Genomic DNA, 19,881 nt, shown 5'->3' with positions numbered 1-19,881 from the left:
CAAATACTTCAACTCAATTGAAAATTTGAATTTAAACCTAAATAAGTTTCTATTTCACTTCTAAGTGCATTTTTATTAAATTCTTGAAATCTGGCATGAATATTGCACTTTGAATTCAAATAAAAATACTGCATTTTCAAGTGTTGCTGTTAAAAATTATTACACTTTTATATTTTTCATCTGCTTTTTTTTTTATCCAACTTTCACATATTTTGGTTGGGACATAAGGAGGACATTGAACACAGACCAGTGAGGGTACTATATTCTGCTCATTTCAGTTCTCTGATCCAGGGAAGAGACTGAAATGAGGAAGTATTGAAGTGATGCTAATTTGAAGTGATGGGTATTGTGTGAAGTCCTTACTTTTTAATGAAAATCATCATTCTCATGTTAATGAAAATCAACAGAGAATAGCTAAATTTAGCTATTTTAAGACCAAATTTGTCAATCTGAAGGACCTTGTGTTCCATGCATGCAAAAATGATTTTAACAATTTGATGGTCCTATAAGAACTGGCTGTGTGACACAGTCGACTTAAAATACGTCTCTTCCAGATTTTTTTTTTTTTTTTTTTTGGTAGCTTGTTGACTACACCTCATGTGAAATCACCACTTCAGCTTCCTTCCTTGTCTTATGTAAGCATCCTTGTATTCTTTATGAAGGCTCAGAATACCTGTAAATAAAATCTTGTCTCATCTTGCACTTGATCTTGCTGCAAATTTATGATTCTTTGTGCCTAGTGTGCTGATTATTGAGCTAAACTTTTTTTTTAATCTCACTTTATTCCTCTAGTCATCATTGTTCATTAATGGCTTTTGAAAGCACAAAAGAGACATAAAATGCATTGAAACGGGTTCTGTGCAATCAACATACAGATATGCAGCAGGATTTTTAGCTGGAACAGCTCCATATTACTTGGCTGGCACAGCTCCTTGTGTGATGTTTCTGTGGAGTATCAGAGTTGTGATTTAGTTTTCATTGATGACACCAATTACTTCTTTGTCTCTAGTCAACTTTAAACCTTAACAAAGAGGAAAAAGAAGGTGATGTGGAGAGATAAGAAAATCTTTGCTTTTATGAGTGTATGCAGCCAGCCTGTGTGATGTTGGACAGACTATAATAAAGTATAGAAATTAGTGCAAAAAATGATAAATATGATATTGGGAAAGAGTCAGAATGCTTTTGCAAGGAAAAAATCATGCATCTCAAATCCGAAGCATGCCATGGCATGCAGAGAAGGGAAACATGCTTGATCCTATTTACTTGGATTTGCAAGTTGCATCTGACAAGTTCTTAATGGGCTGAAGCTGCTGTGGGGTGCAGTGGAAAGTCTTCATATACCCAAATATCAAGCTATAAGAGAGAAAACAAAATGCAGTGAGTAATCGTCAGTTTTCTTTCTAGAAGTTCCTCAAGGATCTGTATTGACTTTTTTCAATGTATTTTAGGAAATCACTGCACAGCACGGCAGGATATTGCTGGGTCCTTGGTGTGGGTTTTTTGTTCTGGGGGAGTTTTTCCTCCCTTTCTAGCCTGCCTGTAGGAATTGATAGCCAAAGTCAAACAGGCTACTGAGTAGATGACCAGCTGAACTGACTGTTTGGTCATTGGACTCTTGTCCTTCAGGATGTGGACAGATCTGCTCAAACAAAGCTATTCAAACAGAGACCAGTGGCACAGATAAAAGGTGATATGGAGAGAGGTGTGTGTGTGTGTGTGTAAATATACATATATGCATATTGTGTGTGGTGTGTGTGTTTTGGGTTTTTTTTGCCTGTAAGGACATGAAGATGTATTTTATTAGTAAAGCCTGTTTAACGTGAAAACCAGATGATTGTTCTTTTCTTGGGATTAATCAGAAGCTGCTGTGACAGTCAAATGAGTCTTAGTCCTCTCCATTAAATGTCACTCCTGCTGGTGTTGTATTGTCATTAGAAATTGTTAAGTTTTAAAATGGTCTGGATTTTCTCAGTTAAGACTCATGTATGCATGCAGTAGGCATAAAAAGACCTCTGGCCTCACTTAAATTTGTACTTGTTTTTCTTGCAAGTGCAGCTTGATGTGGACTGCTGCTTATGTTAGCAATCTATCCGAGTTCTTCCTTTGCTCCCCTCCACCCCTGCCTTCTTGTGTTGCCTGGTTTCTTTTTCTGGGAGAAATAGCTATGGGGCTGTGCCAGAAATATTTGCACAGAAGTGGCTGTAGACTGAAATGTTGTCTGATAGAGTAAGTAACAAACTTTCATTTCCTAAGCCTTAGTGAATGTATTCTATCTATCTGCCCTCTGAAGTACTTTGAATTGTTTCAGCTCAACAGTATTTTTTATGGGAGGTTGGATATTAGTGATAGGCTTGATTTTTTTTTTTTTTTTTTTTTTAATAGTGATTTATCTGGTGGACAAAGGGGTAAAAGTAAGGGATACAATATTCTCAAACTTTGTGAACATGAGCTAAAAGAAACTCAGGAGTGGATGTGGCACTGTTTCTTTGTTCCTTTCTTTTCTTGTAGAGGCAAGGGAAAGCTGTGGAAGAGTAAAGTAATTAAGAAAAGATATCTTTGGAGTGAAGCTGGTGGGAATGTTGCCATAAGTATTACTTGGAGATGAGTCTGACTTTGTGCTCACTGCTCTGCAACTGGAGAGGGAAAAATTATGCTTTTATCACGCCAAAGGAAAAAAAAAAAAAGTGGCTTGCTTGTTCTGATGCTATAAGAAGAGAGTGTGCTTGCCATGCAGTAAACAGTAACATTGTAGTGAGAATAAGCAGAAGCTGAGATGGTGAATGTATACTTCACGAATCTCACTGTGTATGGTAAAATTATCAATATATATATTATATATATATTATATATATATATATATATGGGGTTGAGTTTTAAGAGCATTCATTTCTTGGTCTAGCATCTTCACTTTGAAGACAACACTAACACTAATAGAAAAAAATATAGGCAGTGCTAGTTGCTGTTGGGAATTTCCATTCTCACCCGTACACTTTCCCAAAGTACAGTGTATTTATCTCCCACATCTGCCTCAGATATATGAACAAATGAAGAAACCATATGCAGAGAAGTTGCAGCTGGAAGTTTGAGTTTGATTCCAGTCAAGGGCGCCTCTCCATGACAGCAAACAATATTTTATGGATTTGAGGTGCCTCTGTGCATGCATCAGAGGCAAGAGATCTGGGAGCTGGATCTGATTTTGAGCTCTCTGGCTCACGCATTCGGAGAGAGGCCGGGCACCAGAAGTTAGAAAGTGCAAGGACGAAGGGTTGGCTTATGAAGCACAGCCTCCAGCCTCTGAGTTATTAGAGCAGTTTCTCCATTGAACCAAGAATTCAGAGTCCGAAAAACCTGAATAATGTTGCATTTTATCTTACTAGTATTCTTACCAGTTCTTCTCTGTGACAGTATGTTGTCAAATTGTGGTTATTAACAGCAGGTAACTATAGAGCATTTGCATCTGAGTGTAAACCATTATGATTCATTTTTTTCTGGTCCTGTGCAAATGTTGGCCAAGAAAGCATTCGTCGCACCTGGGCTTCTGAGGAACATTTTGATTTGTCTTGAGCTGCTTCCCTGTAATGTAACATTACCTGGCTTCCTATCTTGGAGATTAATTCTCATTGAAGAGTGTATGGTCTGCAAAATCCTCTTCCCAGCTGATTATGCTAGGGTTGATATTATTGTTACGAATTGAAAGACAGAAAGGAGCAATAGGGACATATTTCCCATCTCATTATCAAATTGCAAATTCCTTTATAAATAAGGGAAAAAAGAATCATGATTTAGCCTGCATGCTTCTCTCTCTACCTGGGGGCACAGTTGGGAAATATTGAGGCCAAGATGTGTGTGTTGTAACAAGCCCTTGAGATAACAACGTTATCTCAATTTGTATTTACATTACTAAATAACCACAGACAACAAACAATCTGCAAGCTTGATTAGGAAGTAGAACTGCTTAAAATTTGGCAGTTTTTCTTAAACGCTGTTGTTCACAAAAATAAAGCACTGGAGCAAAGAAAAGGACTGGGATGGTAGAAGATAGGGAAAACATTGTTAGTTGTCAGAACAGGTAGCCCTCAATTCTCCAACGAACTCTAGATGGACTGCAGGGGAAAAAGATTCCTGGACTTGCACAAGAACAGGAAACATTAACTTCTAGCTGCTTCAAAGGGGTTTTTCCTCTCTTTTTTTTTTTTTCCCCCCCGCTATGTAAAGAAACCCTTATACCTAAAGATATGTTCTGCATCAGCATACCAAAATAGTTAGAGGCACAGCAGGAAGGGTCTGTCCGCTGCATGAGACTAATATTTGCCAACTATTGATCTAGTATCCATCTCTGTTATTCTTTAACTTTAGTCCAGGGTTCAAAGTTCTGTCTTTTGTTTAAAAACTGATTTCACTGCAAGGGCATGAACTCCAGCTAATCCAGTAGTGATAGGTCTGTAGAATGAGAATGAGGGTTTGCCACAACTTAGAGGAAAATTTTTAAAGCTCATACAGTGGTACACAGGCGTGTGCATATCCACACACTGCAGTATATAGTGAGCCCAAAAGAGTAACAAAATGGAGCAAGTGGGTAGTCCAAATTAGCAGAACAATGCAGAAGTCCCAGATTTTCCTCACATACACAGCAAAAATGAAGGTGTGGTTTTAACCTGTGCTCATCTGTGCTGTGATAGTACAACGCTGGCACCCCAAGTACAGCTGTTATGTTCATAGCTCTGTTATTCACATGTGTTACTGTGCCTTGGCTACTCGAGTTACCTGTGCTAGCGTGAGTTAATGGTCATTGCTTGCTTTGCTGTGCAAATGTGCCTTGCATCTAAATTTTAAATTAACTCAGTCAGTGCATTCAGCCCTCCACAAGGTCAAGCGCTCTGATCCTGTTCAAGTCCAAAGGAAACTTTCATTTTTACCGGGTTTGAGCATGTAGAAGTCAGCTAAAGATTAAGGTTGCATGGTTAACCTGACGTCTGTCCCTGTGAATTTATGCCATGTCCTGCCCCCACTGTTTTATGAGTGCCCTAACTTAGAAAGCAGGCTCCCTTGGCTTCCGCAGAGCGATGACAATAAGGACGCTCCCCTGCGGGCTGATGGAGGGTGACCTGGTTGCTTTGAGTGACCCTCGAGAAGAGCCTTTCGTCTTCCGTATCCATGCTTAGGGAGACTGACCGTGTCTCGTCTGTAGCCACCACGTCATCTAATAATTTCTTTATGAAGTCCTCAGCTTCCTGTTCCGTTATAATGTAGCCTATCAAGATGCAACGCTGAATGTCTAGATTTGCAAAGCCACCATGTGTCTGCCTTCCTTTTAGGTGTTTTAACTCACTGATTCAGTAAGAGGTAGAAATCTGCATGCCCTGATGGATCTGGGCTTAAATCAGTGGAAAAATCCAGCTACTACTAAGGTGGCTGTTGTCTTCCTCTTTACTTTCATAGTAGAACTTGCTGGAAGTAATGGTGGATGTTTCAACCATCTTTGCTTCTAAACATATTTGGCAAAAACATTGTGACAAATGGTTAGATACTCAGAAAATTAAAAAAAATACATATATTGAATAAGCTAGAGGCATAAAATATCAAAATGGTTGATTGTTAGACACTATTGACAGAGAATTGTCAAAGGCAGGAAAATGCACTGAAATTCAGTGTCAAAGACTTGTGTTACTAAGGTTGTAATATGACATAGAGGATAAAGATGATAGATTTAGACCAGTGTGTGTTTGTTATTAATAGATCTTATGTTTATATTGCATTGCACTCTAAGCTGGAGTCTACTCTGTCAGGCTAATGAAACACCCATAGAAAACTGCAGAAAATAAGTCAGGTAAAAAAATATGAGATGCATTTGATCAAGAATACATTGAATTTGAACAAGGCTCTTTCAGTACAAGGCTAGGGAAAATAATAAATGGGTAATCATCAAGAAATTATTTATCTTTGTGTTCCTTGTATAGGAGACATTTTGAAATAGCATTTCCTGTTAGGTTGCCATAGCAAACCCTGGGTGCCTTTCTCGTGACAGTATTATGCGAGAATGTAAATGACAGTGGTTTTATGTAGCTTCAATTTTGGAATGAAAAAGAGCATGAAATTCTGCTTGTCATTCAGCAGGAATTAAAACACTCAAAATTGCTGAAACAGAAAAGAGGTTGGCTTTGAGAAGTGAGCATGGGCCAGCATTTTAAAGACATTTCAGCTTTTGTGAGTGCAGTAGGTTTTTCAATGCCCAAATATTCATTAAATACAGTTCTAACCATAAGTCCTCAACAATAACTGTAACTCCCACGTTGATTATTGGTCTACTGTGTGCTCCCTACCCAATTAATGTCTGACTATCCATAATGTAAACAGCTATAATGAATTTCTGGGCATTCACACATATGCGTTGCAAAGTCTATCTGCCCAGTTACTCTGCAGAGCAGCTGAAGTGCAGCCAAGCACCACAACACACAAGGAGAGTGGTAGTGGCAACAGATGCCTGATGCTGGCCCTACTCTGTCCTTTTTGGCTTTTCTTGTTGTTTTTGTTTTCCTCTAGCTACTCCCTGGCAGCTGGGGTGCAGTGTTTAATTTCCATGTGTATGTTTGTGTTTCCATCACACAGGATAGCCAGGTTCTGCAGGCAACCCTAAGCACTTGCAGATGTTCTTTGCCAACCTGTAGAGTAGATGGACTTGCATTTTAGTTTTGTCAGTGGCATAAATACGACCATATTGCTGTCACTTGTCTCTTCCCTTGGCTGGGTCTTGAGCCACTGCTGGGACTGGTTTCTGCTGGAGTGACCCAGCTCCAGCGGCCGTCAGCATCCAGGGTCTCTTGCTGTGTCATTGCTAGTTTGAGCGATGCTGCGGGAGGCAGAGAACTGCGAGTCCGCGTGGGGATCCAGATGAGTTTGTAGGAAGCGCCTCTCTGCCAGCCTTCCAATAAGACGCTCTGCTAGCAGTCTGCTGCTGTCAAGAGCGAGACGCGGCAGGCCCTGTAGCTTCCCCGTGCTGTTTGGGCATGGCGCTGTAAGCCATGGCAAGCAAAGAAACCCACGGACCTTGTGAGGGCTGTGCATGGACACCTGCACCCACCTGCTATCACTGAGCAGCACAAGAACTGGGGCACAGCAAAGTAACGGGTGTCAGGTGCAAAACACTCTTTCGCACAGCACATGTTCAAGCATGCTTTGCTCAAGAAGCTGTGGATGCTAGAATTTCTCACTTTTATCAAAAAGTATTTATTTTTTTAAAAAAAGGGAAAATTATTCAATGGCTATTTCTATGCCAAAAAAAGGATCCTCTACTGTAGTACTTCCTTGAGCTGCATGTCACTTGTATTTGGAAGTGCATTTCCTAGGAGTACTACTGCTTGCCCTACACTCACACTGTTCCTGCTGAATCTGTTAATGGCTGCAGACATTGTGGTCAGCTGGAGCTTTAATTACTTGATCTAGTATGGCTCTTCCTATTCTGATACCAGGGGAGAAAAAAAAAGAATTAATTTTGATATAGTATAAATTTTTTTTTGGTCCTGTCATATCTGATGAATTACTGCCTGAAGAGTAGCAAACCACCAACTTTCACTGCTGGAAATGATAATCTAGTCATTGCTAATATAGTTACTGCAGCGTCTCCTATGGGTGGCTACAGAGTATTGTTGATACATATGTATTTATTTGGGATTTTTAATATATTAATTTTTTTTAATGGCAGCAAACCCCTCCTCAGAAGATGTATGCCATTGGCACAGAGCCTGGTAGAGTAGGGATTAGCACAAACATCCTTCGACCACTGAGAAAGTTGCATTGCCACCATTAATTTTTCATTTCCATTTGGAAATACAGATGGCATTGCAGAGGCATGGATAATGTTGGAGGGGGACAGGATGGGTGGCTTTTGTAAAGCGTCCTTGTTAATCTTACATTTTGGTATTATCTATCTATCTATCTTCTTTGTCAGGTTATAGTACAAAGATGTTTGCTCTCATAAAGGAGTACATCGAACCTGCTACTGAGCTATTTTGAGCACAAGAGACAGCGCAGTATTAGTTGACAGAATGAACTGAAAAATGCCTGGAGAAGGGGGCAGAGCTGGGGGAGCCCTGCAGAGAGCAGTGCCTGAGGGAGGAAAGGACAGGTAGGCACAAAGGTCGTGCAGATATATAAATGAGTTGCTGCTTGGGGGTCAGGAACAAGGCAGCTGGAACACTTTGCAGCAGAACCAGAAACATTGAAGCATGAAGCAATTTACTGTCTGAAAAGTAAAAAGTTCAGTAATGAACATCACCCTGTTCTGGAATACATTGGCTGTACAGCTGAAGGGCAAAGAGACTGTTTCTGTTAATAAGGAAGACTAAGTCGCACTGAGATTGCAAGCTGAAATGATGTACCATAATATTTCCCCCCCCCCCCCCAAATCCTCAGTTGCAAAGCCTAATAAGCTAAGTCAGCTAAGGGTGGTTTTAGGTAGTTGTATGGCAGCATTAGGGTGCTCACTAGGAACTCTGTTCTTAACCAGTATTCCCATCTATGGATAAATCAGACAGTATTTCTGATTGACATCAGTGTTTCTAGGTTGAATTAAGAGATTATTGCCTAGTCACCTTGTCTGCCTTTGCTCCTCTTCCAGTTCCTGGACACTGGCTTAAGCTGATGTATGTTTGTTTGTTGTTTTCCCCAGCTGTTTAAGCTTTTTCAGCTTTTTGCAGCTGAGGGTAGCTGCAAGAGAAAGCTGCACGGTCCTTCATGTATGTTAGTGCAAGTCAGATCACTGTCCCAGGTAGCAATGCTTAATGTGAAGCTCATAAAAGCCCAGAGACAGTTTATGAGAGCTAAATTGCATATTAATTCTCTAATTAAGACTAACAGATAATATAATCCAGTTGAGCTGTATCTCCCTTATGCAATGATACTAGGAAGGGAGGCAAGCAGAGGAGGAAAATACCATATTCCTAAGGTGAGCTGATAAGTCAGAAAGATGGCTTGGCTTAAAAAAACCCTAAAAACCAAGTTGTTAGGCTGTCATACTGATTAAAGGAAAGGCAAAATTAATTCCCTTGCTGTTAGTGAAATATGATTCTTACAAGTTTGAATTGTAGCACTGATTATTAATACAAAGAAGATAAGCATTGATGCATAGACTTGCATTGTTAAAATAAGCTGTGTTTCATTTGTTGAATAAGTTATCATACTTTGTAGTATATGCACTAAAATTTGGGGGAGGCTTTTTTTGTGGGCTGCAGACAACTATTGTAAACTTGCAAAAAATACAGTAAAAATGATAGTGTGAATGTTTTGATTTGAGGCATGGCTTAAAAAGGAACATTTCCTAAGTCTGCTGCTTATATGCTCATTGCATACTTGGATAATTCAAGAATGGAACTGCTCAGCTGGAGCACATGGAATATTACTGCTCTTTTATTGGAAATTATGACGGAACAGGTGCGATGCCAATAAGAAGTTGGGAGAGATGGAAGTTCTGTATCTTATGTAATGACACTTCTTCAGAGAATACTGCATCATCACTGACCTTATATTAATTGTTCCAATACTTATAGATTGAGAAAAGTTATCTTAAATAGTGCCTTGTTAAATTTGTTTTGCATCAGTGGCCCAGAACTTACTATTAACCTCTCAGGAATACATTATTTTTCTGCTGAAAACATAATACATATTACTGTTTCATGAAAGTGTTGAGGATCACAGAGGAAAAAATGGGAACCACTGTTTTTGATCACTTAAATAAACCAGGTAAAGATGTGACTACAGTTAGGCTCCAACAAGGACCTCCGAGGCCTTCCAGGAAATGTTGACCTTAAAAAAAAAAATTCTAGTATTAACAAAACAAAACAAAGCTTCAGTTAGACAAAAAATATATTTGAAGTATAAAATGCTCTAGCTTCCATAATTCTTTATTAAATATTTAATTAAGTTGCATCATTTCATTACAACAACTTCATTTTGTCACATTGAGCTTTTGCTGTCAGGAAAACAAACTACAATTTCCTTCACTTAAGAAAATAAATGGAAAAAAAGATTTTTGCCCTTAAACAAAACCTTTCCCCACAGTGTATCAAATCCAACCACAGTTTAAAGCTATTTTAATTGTGAAAATGAGCATTATCTGTAAGTAGTATTTTTAAAATCAATTTTAAGGTAGTTTAGCATAATTTTGAATTGCTGCCTAGCATGAGGCAATCTTACAAAAAAAAATTATGAAAGAGTGAATTTATCATCTGGAATGTTTGAAACTCTTATTCACCTTTGGAGATATTAATGATCTCAGGTTTAAATTTGATTAAAAATTTTAGGTTCACAAACACAGAACATAACAACATCACTTTCTGGAGTTTTCCATTTGGGTTCTGAGAATCATAACTATCCACCATGGCATGGTTGCGATAGAGCTGCAGTGGAGACAGACTGCTCACATGCCTCCTTAAATCCAATAGGATGGATTAAAGAAGTATAAAAATGCAACACACACATGTACTATTGTATGTGGGTACATACAGTGTATATTATATAAATATATTATATATAAAAAGTTAAGAAAAAAGGAGCAAAGGCTACATGAAAATAATATGGAAAAGGAAAAAAAAACATGTACGTGGAAGATCAGTGTAGAAACAGATTGGTTAGAGGTTTATATACAGACATATGACTAAGTATGACTTGCATTGATGGCTGTGTTGTCTAACAAGGTTGTATGTGCAGTATAACAGATCTGATAGGTATGTAACATTAATATGGTTAAATTCCAGTTTTACAAGTTCCCCATGCATTTCAAACACGCATCACTTTTTAGTGCAACATCGTAACAGGTATCTGAAGACTGTAGGGGTTTTGTTGTAATTTTATATACAAAAGGAAGAATTTTTTTATTATCAAGAGAAGAAAATTAATGTAATTTAAGATGTCCAATATGGTAATTCTACCTTTTTTTGCACTATATAGATTGATAATTAGCTCTGGCGTTCACATGGGCTTCATTACTTGTTTTTAACTATTAGGAATGCAGACCAACTATCCAGTTTCTCCCCCCATTCTGCCTTCTGCTCCCTGGTTTTGCATTCCTAAACACAATTCCTGGTCCTTTTAGGGACATCAGGGCTTCACCTATGGCATCTGAAAAAGGTTACCTGAACTCTGCAGCCAGGATTGTGGGTCTGAAAGGGCCGAGCACATAACACAAGCAGTGCGGTTTTCGGGGTGTGCTAGCGGCAGGGCTGGGCGCTAGGTGCGTGGCCACCAGGTACAGCAGCAGCCTCTGCTACTGTCTCGGCGCACACTTCGGCCAACACGCTGCTCGTGCTCCTTTCACTCAGAAGTCAGAGATGGAGCAGTCAGGATGAGAGATGTGGAAAAAATAACGTTAAAGTACCAGATTTTGTTACTTCTGGATAAAAAGAAGCAGTTTCCAGCAGCTAGCAATGGAAACTGGAGTTACTGTGATAGGTATAGTGTATATTAGTTAGCAACCTCACAGGGCACTTGGGTCTAAAAGCCTTGACATAAACAGAGGTGACAGCTACAGGGCTCCATATTCTATAATGTGACTAAAGTTTTTATGAATTAAGGTTTCTCAAAAGCAGGCAAATAATGCCGTATGTACCAGCTTCATGATTACTATTCATTGACCAAACATTGGAGCTGGATAGAACCTATTAAAATACTGTTGGGTCATTTTGTGGAGAATGGGCTGAACTATGAGTATACAAGAGTAAATCCAGGCAAATCACCTGTGTTAAGAAAGGCACTGTATTATGGTACAAGTTCCATTGGAGCAGTTGCTTTATTGTGTTTTAGATGCTATTTTAAGTAAATGACATATTTAGACACTTCTTTCTAGAAAGGTTGCTTCAGGCTTCGCTTTGTGCATTTCAGAAGGACTCCAGACATCTACAGTGCGTTAGAAAGGGAAGTCGGAATCCAGTCCAGGATCTCAGTAACAGCACTTAGGCTTTATGTTATGGAGCTGTGTAGAAGAAAATGAATTTTCTCTGCAGGTGCTGCTTTGCAGAGCTAATGCCATATACTGGGCCTCATACCATTTACTGCAAAACTGAAGGTAAGTCCCCGGGTTTTGACACACTATAGGAGATCATAACTTCTTGGCTGATGCAAAGGGCATATCTGCCCAAGGGTTTAGCCATCAAGGTAGCCACCAATAGTACATTTTAATAGAGATTTCCATCAGCGCAGCTAGATCCATGTAACTACACTGATGGCTAAAACCCAAAATATAGACCAAACCAGGACTGTTATGCATGCAACTTTCTCAGTAACAGCCTGTTAATTCTAGCTAACAAGAAGGTTTCTGATACACAACATAAAAGCTTTATGCAACAAAGGGACTGGCCTGAGCAATTCGCCTCAGCTTACCCTACAAGTAATCAAGCTAATTTCTGGACAGGGAACCTAGATTATTTATGGGCCCCAACAAGAAATGGATCATCCCACTTCTACCATGAAAGCACCTGCAGTATTACAAAGCTGCATCCCTAAAGGCAAAATGCAGTGCTGTAATAGTGTAGCTAACTAACTCAGATACCAGAAACTAAAGAGCTGGCAGCTTCCTGCTATGTTCACTGCGACTATGTTCGCTCGATGGCATGTTGAACAAACTGGCTCCAACACAAAAGCTAGTGGAGATAATCGTGGTACGGCACCAGCTCTGCACTGAGGGTAGCAGGTCTGCAATGCAGGTGGGAGCATAAGAGCAATTAGCATTTATTTTACTATTTGCATTCATGGCAAGAAAGCCAAAACAGCACAAATGTCACCATGAGCTGTACAAGCCCATCAGGGACACTGCATATTAGATTTCATTGACACTGTTGCCTGAGTTAGTTCAGATCATTTCACATGGTGCAATCAAAACTACCACACATTAATGGCATACCTTGAGGGACTCAAGGGCTTTCTTTGTAATGCTAAACTTCTTCCCAAAAAATGAAAAATCTCCTCTCTTAAACTAAACCGATGCAACCACACATCAGTTAGTTAGGCTTCCTACATTGCAATTCACTCACTACTGTAATACCTAGTGAATTCTCTGGAGTGTCTGTCAGTTTGTGTAGACAAGTGGATCTCAAAGATGTTAGGCTAATTCACTCTAAATTTTCTATAGAAACCCACAAACATAAATGACCCCCAACAACAAAAAAAGCTCTTTCTAGTCTGATGTCACCATGTAATTCTTGATAACTATTAGCATCTATTGTCTGAAAGGACTTTGCTGTAAATAAGTATTAGTAAACCCTGTTTTAGAATTTGAGGATGAGGGAAGGGACTAAACCAAGATCATAAGAGAAATATCGGATTCAAAACACAACCTGACTTCTGGTTCCACCCCAACTTAACTACTGCAAGATCACATCCTCTGCTTATACATGAGAGTGTATTTCAATTCCATAGCAAAAAATCTCAGGAATTCCTAAGGTTCTGATACATGGCACTGGACATGAACGTAACGTCCAACGACATAAAAGATCCTTCACGTAAAGAGATTTAGAAAGAAAAAAAAAAAAAAGATTCTGGAGTATGACACTTCCCTAGAGGAGCCCATGCTATAACGAGGCAATGCTTAACATATAGAAAGACAGTGTAAATAACTGGATTTAACTTGTTCTCTCCCCCCTCCCTCACACCCCTTCCCATTAGCCAAATCATCAGTATAGTGCTGCCCTAGTCCACTACTTTCTCATGTTTAAGCTTTTCTGCTCACCAAATGCAAAAATGTCAGAAACCACATTTCATATAAAAAAAAAGAATCCTAACCTGTCTTCAAATAAAAAAAAAACCTTCTCCTTGTACCTGTTAGCTCTCCAAAGTTTTTGCTAAGACACAAACATTTGCTGAATGTTACCACCATTAAGTTTTCTTCCAGTAGCCTTTGTAGCTAAAGTATTTACATATGAAAGTTTCTGCCATCAAGGACTCTGCCACTCATCAGCAGCAGTACAGCTGTCATGGGGGGGAAAAGAGCAGGTAACAAAGCTGTTGGCAATGAGGTGAAATTTTCTGTTTTGGCATGTGGTATCTTGCCTGGTAAGCGCTAAATGGATTCTCGGGGCAGGGGGACACAACCCTATACACAGTAAGTATATGGGCAAAACTTACAAAACAGAACATGATCAAATTGCTAAAGCCATACGCTCAAACCTACTCCTGGTCGTATGGTAACCATTTAACTTCAGTGGATCAAACGCAAATCTTTCACTTTTAATCCATCACACAACAGATGCAACTCAGACATTATAGTTTAAGCATGCAACATGTCATAGTAACAAAACTGATTAGATAGCAGTGTATATTAAATAAATCTTTGTGATTAAGTAAAAAATAAATCACAAAAACAACTGGTGAGAACATGTCTGCAGGCTCAGCTCTACATCTGTTTTTTTTCTTTTATACATCAGCAGCAGCCAAATTCACAATTGATAGATATTGCACCAGAAAGACATGTGCAGTGAGAAGGAATATAATCACATTAATGTTCATGATAAAAAACAGATATGACTTCCATGTGTTACATAAAGTGCCTTTAGAGTTGGTGCAGTTAGAAACAAACAAAAAATAGTTATTTAGTTATCATTAGCAAATGCATACAAATAGGAGACAAAACAGATCTGTTTTCCATAGTGCCAAATCACGCAGTGTCAGGTTTCATTCAAAATGCCTCCATTGCAAACAGTAAAGAGGAAAGGATAATAAAAGAATCACTGTACAAAGATAATGACAGGGTTAAGCATATTTTCCTAAAATCATTAATGCCAACCCTACCCCAAAATGTTTTATAGTACATGTAAATATTACCAAGGAATAATGAGGCAATTTCTTTACTGAACATGAGATTTGGCATGCTATGTTATGATTCTCTCTTGACTTTTAACTATTCTATTGATCTATACAAAAAAGCAACATCCAATCCTTACTTCTGGATACAGAAAAATATTTATGTGCTCAGTGAAAAGGTTTTTAGAGTTGCTCTTGATACAGCCCATGAACAGAAAACTTCCAACATAGCTTTCTCCTGTTTTCTTTAATGGTTTGGGAACACGAGGCTCAAAATGCGCTTTGAAAAAATGACACTGGCATCAAGTCTGGTATGAAATTCATGTAAGAAAAATGCTCATTTTTCCAAGTATATGATATTTAATTGTAATGAAATAAAATCTGAAAATGTCTAAATCAATTAAAAAGTAAACATGAGTTGTAATACTATACCTGTAAAATGATTAATTCCATTCATTGTCATTAGAAATTATGTAAAATATTTATTAAGGGCTTTGCCTACAGAGGCACAACATAAATAGAACAAGTCTTGCTGAAATGTAATCAGAGTACATGTTAACCAGGTGGTAATTTGCTGTGGAAGTGTCAGAAAAACAATCCACAGATTATAGTTCAAACTTCTGAATTTAGGCAACTGCACTGTAGAAGTGTTTGCTCCATGAACCAACATTGTGCAACTGTTCTGCCATAGTCACTCAGAGTCCGTTTGCAAATGCAAAAGTGCAAGCAGAACTTGCTTGAAGGGGGGGAAAAAAAAAAGTAGCCGTTTTAATCCACTCCTTCAAATCCTTGAGCATTTTCAACTGCCATAAGTAGCTTCTCTCGTAAATCTTCAAAAGATTCATAAAGAGGTAAGTCTAGGCGATTAAAGCTGAAATTTAGAAGGAAAAGAATAATTTAATAATAAAAAAGGTACATAATTTTAAAGAAACAGAAAAGGTTAAATAATTTGGAGGCCTCAATAGAGGATATATCTTATTGTCCAAGTGGGGGAAATCTCCTACAGTGTCCTTTGCAAACCTAGCTAAATGCTTGTGTTTTCAAAATGGGTTTTCAGAAATAACCATCTTCCTTCTTTCTTTTCGGAACTGAATGTGGGAATTTGTTAAAACCTGCTTAGAAAAGGAAAAAAGAAAAAAAAGAAAAAGCATATTCAGCTGATAGGAAACAGCCTTCTGACAAAGCTGAAATGTTTTCAAAGACTCAGCAGAGATGTTCTGAATTTACAGGACAGGCTTTCTACCCTCTGGGGGAGAAAAAGAATAGGAATAAACACCCAAAAGAAGATTTTGAAAAGGTCCTGTAAAATCTAAAGAATAATTGAAAAGTGAAGAGGGTGGGGTGGTTTTGGAACATTTTTGTTTTTGTTTTTCCTTAATAAAGGTTTTTATTCTACAGAATGGTGTTTTTTACGGCAAGACGACCATTCTGTGGCTGTGCTTTGTTCAGTCAGACTTTTCTGAGTTCACTGAACCACTTACCAGGAAGAGGAGAAAAAAATCACTGAAAATGAGAAAGGGAACATGAGGAGAGTAAAAGGCTCTAATTTTATGGCTTTATGACTTACCATGTGTGAGCTCTGGGCAGTTTATCAGGACTTCCCCATTGCTCTATTGTAAACAGCTGAGGACCGTTTGAACCTGGTTGAAAATGAAACACACATGAAATTTAAATTACTGGACACTACAGAGACTGCCTAAATGTTATTTTCAAAATTAAATATTTGCACAAATTATATTTTCAGTTGGTACAAATTAGCTGGTACAAACTCTCTGAAGTCAAAACTACATTAAAGCACACAGAAATATTGTTACTTATTTCCACATCCAATTAGTTTGTTAAGTTCTTTGAGCTACCTTTGCATAGAGATGCTGTAAAATTCCAAAGAAGTAAGTTCAGACATTAACGTTGAAACATTAACATGCTTGGTAAGAACACAACCTCCTCTTCCTCATATGCCATGAGTAGTATTCCTGTTGACAGTCAAAATTTGCTTAGTGGAAGCTGATCCATCCCTGGGCAAGGAAAATGCCTAGCTAATACCTGCGGTGTCCAAAACTGTACTCCCTCTTTAGGTGCCCCCCAAATTCTCCACTGCTCATGGCATCAGGAAGGAGAAAGCTTCAGCTGGGGTCAGAGCTTGGCTATTTCTGCACTCCAGCAGTGCCCAGGGTTTCTCCTTGATGTGCTGTGAGCCTGTTCCTGCAGCCCTTCCAGAACGGAAAATGATCTGGGCAACGGAAAGAAGCTCACCATAAAGTTCAGCAAATCCATTCATAGGCACGCGTGACGTCCCAGTAACAAACTGCAGTAATCGAATCCGTTTTTCGGCATCCATCAGTAAAACAGCCTATGGACAAACAGACACAGCATCACTGCCTTCTCGCCAATATAACTGTAGATGCCATCGTTAAAAAAAACAAACCAAAACTGAGTAAATTATATTTGTATTAGAGTGCAAGAACTAGACATATGACTTTGAAAGATGTCATACGGGCAGCATGCCAAGCTTTCTATGGTTAAACAAGGAGCATCCTTTCCTCCTGCCATCAGGCCGAAACCGAGGAAGAGACGCTGCACCGCAGCAGCTGAGCGCCACGGACGTGACTCGTCTCCGTGAGGAGTGTCTCCTTTGCACAGCCAGGGACCCTCATCTGCTGGGAGGCAGGTGCACAACAGATGCGTTATGTTTATAAACGTGCCGAACAGAGCGAGTAGAGGAATGCAGAAGACGACAGAAATACCCTGAAGATCACAAAAGCAGTCCAAAGGTTCAAAAAAACCCAGATCAGGGTTATACTATACAAGGATCTCAGAGTCAAAACTTTTGGGACCATCTCGCCATCTGGATTAGTGAAACTTCGTGCTATTGTGGCATGGTGATTGCTAGTACAAGTACATATTCTTCATTTATACCATACATGGTCATGAAAATGACATAAGAAACCTGGAAATTAACTTTGAATAGTACGTACTAAGCTGCAAGATTCACATAATTTTAAGAAAAATAGCCACCCCTTTGAAAAGTAGAAATCTATTGCTATTATGTGAAAAAGTATTTTAGTAGTTTTTTTGTGAACATATGCTTCTCATAAAAATGTTACTTCACAAGTACTTCAAGCCATTTTAGATAAAACCAAAGATCCAGACTTCATAGCTTGGGTCTATTTCTAGGACAGCGGCTAACGAGTAGCACCACTGCCGCTTCCTGCATGGAGAAACGTACTCTTCAGCAGCGCTCGTGAAGAAAACACACAGACTTCATTACAGGCTCCACAACACAGCGAGGTGCCTCCGACTTTTTCAGAAACACAGAGAAGCCAAACGCGGTAAGCACCATTACCTTCCAGAACCACTGGATCACAGGATGATTTGGGCAGTAACCGTTTTTGTAGATTGTGTGTTGTCTCCAGTCATTAACATCAACATCTCCAAGGCCGCACATCAGTAACTACAGACGGGAAAAATTGTCAGGGTGTTAATCGAAGATGGTTTTGCGGCCTCCTGGGCACGCTAACAGAAAAACCTGTTACCCTCTCCCTCTGTTTGCCCTTTTAAACAGCTAAGCGGCGCAAACACAAAGAGAGGTGGATGGGCTTCTCTTCAGGAGGAGTCTCCGTGTTTCACCTTACCGGCGAAAGACTGTACAATGTAAGTGTTATGCATGACTCATGCGACAGCATCTTTTGTAGCATTTTGCTCAAAACACATATGGCCAATGTAGGCATAATGGCATTAATTCAGCAAGCTCCTTTACACATACTCAACTGCCTCACTGAATAATTAATATTTTTGTGCTTTTTATTTATTAAATAAATTCATTAATTAGAGGAAGAAAATCCTCATTTCCCACCATAAGTAAAACATCTTTGCCTCCCAATTCAGTTACAATTCAGTGAATCCAGAATATAATGCATCGATTTGCAAGAAGTATTACTGATCTGTTGTCTCTAGAAGGCAATTAAACATACTCACCTCTAGCTCATTTTCATCAAAAATTTTTATCAGATCAATAGGAAGAAGTTCTGTGAACCCCTAAAAGAGAGCAAAACAAAGTTAAAATCCTCATACCATTTAAAATTATATTTTTATTTAACAAGATCTTTGACTTCAGGGAAGGTAAGTAAATGAAATATACAGTTGTGAAAGTATTATGAATCTCCAATTTAAAAATTAATCACTAAATGATTTCAAGCTCAAGTAATTTAAATTTGAAAGAGAATGACCATATGAAGAGAAAAATACGAAACCATAAAACATAAGCATTATAGAGCTCGTGCAAACATCCAAAGCTCCCCACTCCCTCAGTCCAGACACAGATGTATAAGAAGTCTGCATAAAAAAACTCCCATGACTCTGGACTCTCAAAAAAATATCCATACACTTAAAAAGATTTTGGGGGTGAAAAGCAGCAGCTAAGAGAACCTTACCTCCAAAAAAGCATTCATTTGCTTTTGAACTCTATTTACAAATCTCCACTGGATGACGAGGCTGGAGCAGAGAAACAAACACATTTATTAGAAGACTGAAAAGTTGTTTAGAGATTTTAACTACCCTCATATTTTCAGTTATCTCCCCTCACACTCTGATGTTAAGTAAACAGAAGTTGGGAAGGGAAAAATCCCTCCAATTCCTGCTGAAGTTTTCCTGTCTGTGAATGAAAATGAACAGCCTTTTATTAATGGTTCAAATTTATCCTGCGTGACTTTTCAGACTGTTGAGAAAAAATCACTGACTAGTATAAAGAAGTTCAGCAATGAATATTTTCCCTTTAGCATGTGACATTAAAACTCTGCACATATAATTCAACTTTTTTTTCAGATATGACCTTTCTTTATCACTAAAAAGTTTTGATGTAACACTAGCAGATGACATGCCGTAATCTTTTTGTTCCTATGGATATTAACTCAAAGATGAACATGGTAAAATGGCTTGCTTGTGGACTGAAATAGCCTAGAAATTCTTGATTTCTTTATAAATAAGGCTGTAATTTAGACCCTGGATGTTGTATTTTCTGTTAATATTAGGTACCTAAATAACTAGACATTTTATTCCCCCAAAGCTCTGGGTAACTAACAATGCCCAAAGTTGTCTGCA

At 38.7% G+C, this 19,881-nt stretch overlaps 1 protein-coding gene across 4 annotated transcripts in view; it reads right to left on the bottom strand.

Annotated features, from left to right (window-relative positions):
- Positions 1-14,190: 14,190 nt before the first annotated feature.
- The window catches only part of NEDD4L (NEDD4 like E3 ubiquitin protein ligase), a 206,045-nt gene continuing 200,354 nt past the window's right edge, over positions 14,191-19,881 (bottom strand). For all 4 annotated transcript variants that reach the window (XM_067316469.1, XM_067316470.1, XM_067316471.1 and 1 more), the window contains 6 exons: positions 19,215-19,275; positions 18,760-18,819; positions 18,128-18,235; positions 17,038-17,134; positions 16,352-16,424; positions 14,191-15,655 (listed from right to left, as the gene is read on the bottom strand). In XM_067316469.1, coding sequence (XP_067172570.1) covers positions 15,553-15,655; positions 16,352-16,424; positions 17,038-17,134; positions 18,128-18,235; positions 18,760-18,819; positions 19,215-19,275 — 502 coding nt within the window. In that variant the 3' untranslated portion in view covers positions 14,191-15,552. The remainder of the gene's footprint in view (positions 15,656-16,351; positions 16,425-17,037; positions 17,135-18,127; positions 18,236-18,759; positions 18,820-19,214; positions 19,276-19,881) is intronic.

Source organism: Apteryx mantelli, chromosome Z, assembly GCF_036417845.1.
Source record: "Apteryx mantelli isolate bAptMan1 chromosome Z, bAptMan1.hap1, whole genome shotgun sequence".
Classification (NCBI taxonomy): Eukaryota; Metazoa; Chordata; class Aves; order Apterygiformes; family Apterygidae; genus Apteryx; species Apteryx mantelli.
The sequence above is the reverse complement of the archived record's forward strand: the minus strand, read 5'-3'. Positions and strand labels throughout refer to the sequence as shown.